Below are 7587 nucleotides of genomic sequence, written 5' to 3'. Positions count from 1 at the left end.
CCTGCCAGGAATCCAGGGTTCATTCCCCGGGTTTGAAAGGGGAATGGGGGTGCAACGGGTGGGGGCTGGGAGCCAGGACTTCTGGGCTCATTCCCCAGCTGTAGAAGCGGGCTGGGGTGTAGTGAGTTTGAGCAGAGATGGTGGAAATCAGGACTCCCGGGTTCTGTCCGTGGCTCTGAAAGAGGAGTGGGATCTCGTGGGTTAGAGTGGGCTGGGAGTCAGGAGTGAGGACTTCTCAGCTGTCTTCTTGGTTCTAACCCTGAATTGAACACATCTTTTTTCTACCTCAGTTTCCATATTTCTTTGATAGGGATAATATAACTTTGCAACCATCTAGGGACATAGAAGGGTAGGGGAAGGTGTTGTGAGGTTTAATTGATGTTTCCACATGAAAGCTCTAAAAAAACCAAAGTGGGAAAATCTTCCTTTCTTTCTTTCTTAAAACTACCTTATGCTCACGTAATGAATTTAAAGGCCCCCACGCTCTGGAGAGGAAAGAGTTGATGCTCCTGGGATCGCTGGCTGGAGACGAACAGCCATTAATCCAAAGGCTTAACAAGCGTCAATCGTATTCTGAAGAAGAGAATTGGCAGGATCAGCGATGAAAAGTGGGTTGAAGTCGAGTGTGGCTGAGCTGATATAACTCTGAGAGGCAGAGGCCTGGAGCAGAGAGTTACGGCGGGGTGTGTGTGTGTGTGTGTGTGTGAGAAAGGTTCACCACAAAGCCAGGAAGAAACCCCTCTTCAGAGCAGCCGAATTCTTGTTTTTCTGTCTACACAGATGTGTGGGGTTTGTTCGCAGGCAAGCAAGATGCCTTTCCCCATCCGGGGAGTTAAATGGAACTGGGCAGAACTGCTGCAAAAGCAGGTGGCATTTCTCCAAGATCTGCCTGCCCACACGTTCAGTGAGGAGGCATTGGTGGTAACAACTCCCACAGCGCCACCTCTTGGTTGCTGGTGGTATTTCGCCCACGGGCACTGCCTGAGGAGGGGTGTGGAGCTGGGGTTTGTACTGAGAATGGATTTTTCCAACCTCCAGGGAGCGCTCTGCAATGCGAGGTGTGTGCGTCCAGAGAGCAATCATGCTCCGGCCCCCTGCAGCCCTGCGCCCCCTCGGAAGGGACCTGCATCACCGTTGTGGCAGAGATCAGGCTGGGTGAGTGAAAGAAGATTCCTACTAAGTGTAGACACCATTGTCCTCCTGAAGCCAGGGGTCGAACCCAGGAATCCTGGCTCCCAGCTCGTCCCCCTACTCTAACCAATAGTCTCCGCTCCTCTCCAGGAGCAGGGACTGCTCAGTCTGGAATGATAATGTCATTGACGGGGGATGGGATGAGATGGGGTATTGCAGTGGGTGGCTTTGGGGCCTGGATCAGACAGAAGAGAGGATTTTATCGCGGGGGGTGGGGAGATGAGATTAGTTGGGGGTGGGGTGGATGGAACAAAAGGGGAGGATGGAGTGGCTGGGGGTCCATTGGGGAGCTCAGAGGTGATGCTCTGTTTCCCTTCCACAGAGGGAAACTCCTTCTCCTACACGGGTAAATCGTGCCTGGAGCCCAAGAACTGTGAGCCCGGCCCCTTCTCGCTGACCTACGTGCACAATGTCACCATGCGGGCGAACATCGCCTGCTGTGACACCGACGGCTGCAACGCCGGGGCCATCCCAGGTGTGTGTCTGCTGCAAACCTAGAGCCCTGCTCCGGCCACACCTGCCTGGAGAGAACCCAGGAGTCCTGACTCCCAGCCCAAAGCCCCCATTCCTAACCACTAGACCCCACTCCCTTCCCCGAGCTGGGATTGAGCCCAATGTGTGGTGACTCCCCACCCTTGGCTGACTGTGTGTGTCTGACTGTTCTCAGTGCCAACTGTGAGCTCCGTCCCTAACGGCCGGCAGTGCCCGTCGTACCTCAGAGGGGGGCCACATCTCTGGAACGGGAAGGGGGTCTTGGCCTGCACCGGCACCGAGGACCATTGTGTTGTGGAATCTGGGATATTAAGACTGGGTAAGTCCTCCAGATGCGGGCGGGGTCTGAACACAGAGTACGAGGTGGAGCCCAGGTGTCCCGGCTTAGTCCCAGACCCCCTTGCTCTGACCCACTAGACTCCATTCCCCTGGCAGAGTTGCAGAGAGAACCCAGGAGTCCTACTTGCCGAGATGCCAAAGGAGCACCCAAGGAGGATAAGGCCACTGCGGAGAAACTAAATGAATTCTCTGCATCAATCTTCACGGCTGAGGATGGGAGGGAGATTCCCAAATTGGAGCCATTCTGTTTTGGTGACAAATCTGAGGAACTGTCCCAGATTGAGGAGTCATTACAGGAGTTTTTGCAAGAAATTGATAAATTAAACAGTAATAAGTCACCAGGACCAGATGGGATTCGCCCAAGAGTTCGGAGGGAACTCAAATGTCAAATTACAGAACTACTAACTGTGGTTTGTAACCTACCATTTAAATCAGCTTCTGTCTCAACTGGCTGGAGGACAGCTAATGACACGCCTGTTTCGAAAAAGGGCTTGTTAGCCGATGGCCAAGGATGTTTGGTGAGGTGCCAGCTATGCCCTTTTATACCATCCGTGACTTTAACCGCTAGGACGCACTGTCCCTTCGCGGCGGGCAGCCCGGGCTAGGCTGACGGATGCCCCAAGGTCCTAACGACCCGTGACTTTAACTGCTAGAGCTCAGAGCTCCTTCGCAGCGGGCAGCCAGGATTGTCTGACAGGTGCCCCAAGAGTTTGCCCCATGGAGGCGGCACAACTCAACGCAAGGCTCTTAGTACTCCCACCTAATGGCCAGGCTTTAGAGCCAAAACGGCTGAGGTTCTTTAATTGTGTTGGCTGCTTTACAGTAAACCAGAGAAAACAAGTCAGGCTTATGCACAAATGGTTACCAAAATTTATTAAGCTAGATTCTAACCATGTGGTTACAAAATTGCTAGTGCCTACTTATTTAAATGTAGAGATGTTACACACACAAACAGGTTACAAACTGAAGCCACAATCCCAAAGAAAGAAAACAAAGTATAAAGCTCTATTTCAAAATATGTGTACACTAAAGATACGAGATCAGTTGTGGGTGCTTCTTACCCTCCTTGCATCTCTCGATTCCAGCGGTGCCAAGCCAGGATCAGTCACTCAATTCTGCGGAAAGACGAATAAGGGACAAGGCTTAGGGACCCTCTTAGCTGCAGAAGCCTTGGGAGGCTGTCACTTATCTGACCAGCAGATAGATAGTGAAAAGCAGTCCAAAATCATGGTGCAGTAGGTCCCCTACTTATACCTCTGTACTCCTTTATTCTCTTTCTCCTTTCTTATGCCAAATTGGGGCTGGTCTGTCTGGGTGACGCCAGCTTTCGCAAGAGTAGTTTACACTTGCAAGGGAGAGAAACAATAAGTGTCGACTACTGGACATTTCTTTTATCAGGGTAAATATTTTCCCACCTAGGATGTTGGGGTGTGTGCATCACGCTATTTAGTAGGGGCTAAGAGCCATGTCTGTCACAGGGCCTCTGCCTGCTGTGAGCTTAATCCTTGTATCTGTTCCCAGAGGCACATTGTAGCAGCACACCTGTGCTTTCACAGCTTCAAAGGCTGTGCTGGAATATATGTTAAGTGCCCTGTTCCGGCTTCCTCCTGTGTTTCCAGTAATGCTGGTCTGAGGGGGGCGGTGGGGGGGGGCTGTCTGGCTACAGGGCTCCAGAGGTGATCCCGGCAACTACAGGCCAATAAGTCTGACTTCAGGACAGGGCAAACTCATTGAAACTATAGAAAAGAAGAGAACTGTCAGCCACATAGATGAACATAATTTGTTGTGGAAGGGTCAACATGGTTTCGGTAAAGGGAAATCACGCCTCACCAGTGTATGAGAATTCTCTGAGGGGGTCAACAAGAGTGTGGACAAGGGGGATGCAATGGATATAGTGTACTTAGATTTTCAGAAAGCGTCCCTCACCAAAGGCTCTTAAGCAAAGTGAGCTGTCATGCGATAAAATCCTCTCATGGCTCAGTAACTGGTTAAAAGATAGGGAAAAAAGGGTAGGAAGAAATGGTCAGTTTTCAGAAGGGAGAGAGGTAAATAGTGGGAGTCCCCCAGGGATCTGCACTGGGCCCAGTGCTATTCACCAAATTCTGAAATGTTCTGGAAAAAAGGGTAAATAGTGAGGTGGCAAAATTTGCAGAAGATACAAACCTACTCAAGATATTAAAGTCCAAAGGAGACTGTGAAGAGGTACTAAAGGGTCTCTCAGAACTGGGTGACTGGGCAACAAAATGGCAGAGGAAATTCAGTGTTGATAAATGCAAAGTAATGCACATGGGCAAACGTAATCCCAAGTAGACATACACAATAATGGGTCGAATTTACCACTCAAGAAAGATCTTGGAGTCACTGTGGAGAGTTCTCTGAAATCATCCACTCCATGTGCAGCGGCCGTCAAAAAAGCAAACAGAATGCTGGGAATCATTCATAAAGGGACAGAGAATAGGACAGAGATCTAACCCCAAAGATCGTGTTGCCTCAATATAAATCCATGGGACGCCCACAGCTTGAACACTGCGGACGGATGTGGTCGCCCTGTCTCAAAAAAGATCTATTGGAATTGGAAAGGCTTCAGAAAATGCCAACCAAAATGATGAGGGGGATGGAATGGCTGCCATATGAGGAGAGATTAATAAGAGTGGGACTCTTCAGCTTGGAAATGAAACGGCAAAGGGGGGATATGATCGAGGTCTAAAGAAGGTTGAAGCGTGTGGAGGAAGTAAAGAAGGAAGTGTTATTTACTCCTCCTAACATAAGAACGAGGGGTCACCACAGGCAGCAGGTATAAAACAAACCAAAGGAAGTACTGCTTCACACAACGCACAAGAAACCTGTGGAACTCATTGCCGGGGGAAGTTGTGAAGGCGCAGACTATAACAGGGTTCAAACAGGAACTAGAGAAGTTCCTGGAGGACAGGCCCATCTGTGGCTATGAGCCAGGATGGGCAGGGAAGGTGGCCCTAGCCTCTGTTTGCCAGGAGCTGGGAATGGGCGACAGGGTATGGATCATTGAATGATTCCCTGTTCTGTTCATTCCCTCTGGGGCACCTGGCATTGGCCAGAGGATACTGGGTTGGATGGACCTTTGGGGTGACCCAGGAGGGCCGTTCCTCTTATGTTCTCATGTTGTTCCAGGCCCCCTGCTCTGAGCACTAGACCCCAGTCTGCCTGCAGAGCCGGGTGCAGTCCTGCTGGGAGGGGAGTGTGTGAGAGACCTCATGAGGGTCGGGGTGGGGGGGGAATTGGGAACCCCCGATCACGTCTCTCCCCCTGTCCAGGTAAAATCAAACTGAGGAATACTGCAGCTGGATGTGGCTCCCCTGGCGCCTGCGTGAAGACAGCGTTGGTGAAGAAATACGCCCAGGGCGTGCCGGAGATGCTGAGCGAGGCCGAGTGCTACCCAGCTCCAAAGGCCAGTGGAGGCATCGGGGAGCCCTGAGCCCCGGCCTGGCATCCTCCCCTTCTGCTGCGTGCCGGGCTGCAGTGCACCTCCCTTCAGCAGCCACTGACTGCTGCTTCTCTTTCGGGGGGATTGCGGGTTCCTTTTGTGCATTGGCTGAATAAAGCGAGTTGTGGGGAAAGCACCCCCCATGATCTCTGATCTTCCCTGGGGAAGGAGGGCTGTGGGAAGGAGAGGCCGTGGCTCACCCAGCTGTCCAGGCGGGCGGGAACGCCCTGGAGGGGAGAAATGTCCTTCTAGGTTGATTTTGCAGGGCTCAGTTCGTCCCGCTCTCTGGAGCGGCTCCACTGGGAGTGCCGGGCTCAGGGAAGGTGTCAGGAAACAGGGCAGATCCCCCCAACCGGTGGTGCTCTGTGAGCAGATTTCACCCAGTGTGAACTCCTGGATCGCTGCCCCCGTCTGACCCCGGAGTCACAGCCAGTCCCCTCAGATACTCTCAGACAAGCCGGACTTTGTGAGGAAAGGTCACGTACACCCCAAACCAGCCCACCCAGGTTGTTCCCAGCCCCAGGAGACCGGTCACTTACCCCAGAGCCACGGGACCCCAGATCCTCCACCAAAGGCAACCCTGGCAGCCAGGTCTGTAGGAAACTCGCTAAAGGTTCGTGAGCTAAGGAAAGGAAATGAGGGTCACAAGGGGTTAAAGGCGGTAAAATTCATGCCCAGATGAGTCGCATTCTGTAATTCCAAACGGTGGCGGTGATGGAAGAACCTGCCATTCTCCCAAGTCTTTTCAGGTGCCCCCAGACGGTCTCCGGGGATCCCTGCTTTGCATCTGGTTCTGGTCCCTGTAAGAGTCCAGCCAGCCCAGCGAGGCAGGATCCTTCCCTGAATCCATCCTTACAGCTTCTTCTCCCAGAGAACAAGCTGGCAGGGCCCCCACCCACGTGGGCTTTGCCTTCGATGAGGGAGGGAGGAACGCGGCAGTCAGCACACACGATGGCCCCTGCCTTTGGACTCAGCACTTTCCTGGTGCGAAAGTTCCTCCTTAGCATCCCTCCACCGTCTCTGCTGGGTCAGTGAGTCCCAGGGCTGTGCTCAGGGTGAATGGTTGTTACTCCGCGAAAACAGCAGAGGGGGAAGGGAAAACCATACCACGGCCCATTGGTTTTTATGAAATTGAAACTCCAAACACACTGTTCTACCTTCTCCATGCCTTTGATCTCGGCCAGGGGCTCTCGACCTTTCCAGACCGCTGTACCCCTTGTGGCAGTCTGATGTGTCTTGCATAGCCCAAGTTTCCCCTCACTTAAAGCTACTTGCTTCCAAAACCAGACATGGGGTCTAAATAAGCTGTTCCCAGTCAAGAAAGAGATCTTGGAGTCACAGTGGGTAGTTCACAGTACGCAGTGCATGTCAAAAAAGAGAACAGAATGTTGGGAATCATTAAGAAAGGGAGAGATAATGAGACAGTAAATGTCATATTGCCCCTATATAAATCCATGCTACTCCCATTCTTGAAAACTGTGTGGAGATGTGGTCACCCCAGCGTATAAAAGAGATATCGGAATTGGAAAATCATAGAATCATAGAATATCAGGATTGGAAGGGACCCCAGAAGGTCATCTAGTCCAACCCCCTTCTTGAAGCAGGACCAATTCCCAGTTAAATCATCCCAGCCAGGGCTTTGTCAAGCCTGACTTTAAAAACCTCTAAGGAAGGAGATTCTACCACCTCCCTAGGTAACGCATTCCAGTGTTTCACCACCCTCTTAGTGAAAAAGTTTTTCCTAATATCCAATCTAAACCTCCCCCACTGCAACTTGAGACCATTACTCCTCGTTCTGTCATCTGCTACCATTGAGAACAGTCTAGAGCCATCCTCTTTGGAACCCCCTTTCAGGTAGTTGAAAGCAGCTATCAAATCCCCCCTCATTCTTCTCTTCTGCAGGCTAAACAATCCCAGCTCCCTCAGCCTCTCCTCATAAGTCATGTGTTCCAGACCCCAAATCATTTTTGTTGCCCTTCGCTGGACTCTTTCCAATTTATCCACATCCTTCTTGAAGTGTGGGGCCCAAAACTGGACACAGTACTCCAGATGAGACCTCACCAATGTCAAATAGAGGGGAACGATCACGTCCCTCGATCTGCTCG

General features: G+C 51.6%; 1 protein-coding gene across 1 annotated transcript in view; it reads left to right on the top strand.

Annotated features, from left to right (window-relative positions):
- The window catches only part of LOC140902983 (phospholipase A2 inhibitor and Ly6/PLAUR domain-containing protein-like), a 13134-nt gene extending 7661 nt beyond the window's left edge, over window positions 1-5473 (top strand). The window contains exons 3-6 of the mRNA XM_073323564.1: window positions 1039-1155; window positions 1514-1666; window positions 1859-2002; window positions 5313-5473. Coding sequence (XP_073179665.1) covers window positions 1039-1155; window positions 1514-1666; window positions 1859-2002; window positions 5313-5473 — 575 coding nt within the window. The remainder of the gene's footprint in view (window positions 1-1038; window positions 1156-1513; window positions 1667-1858; window positions 2003-5312) is intronic.
- The last annotated feature ends 2114 nt before the right edge of the window (window positions 5474-7587 follow it).

This window comes from Lepidochelys kempii, chromosome 24, assembly GCF_965140265.1.
Source record: "Lepidochelys kempii isolate rLepKem1 chromosome 24, rLepKem1.hap2, whole genome shotgun sequence".
NCBI lineage: Eukaryota > Metazoa > Chordata > Testudines > Cheloniidae > Lepidochelys > Lepidochelys kempii.
The sequence above is the reverse complement of the archived record's forward strand: the minus strand, read 5'-3'. Positions and strand labels throughout refer to the sequence as shown.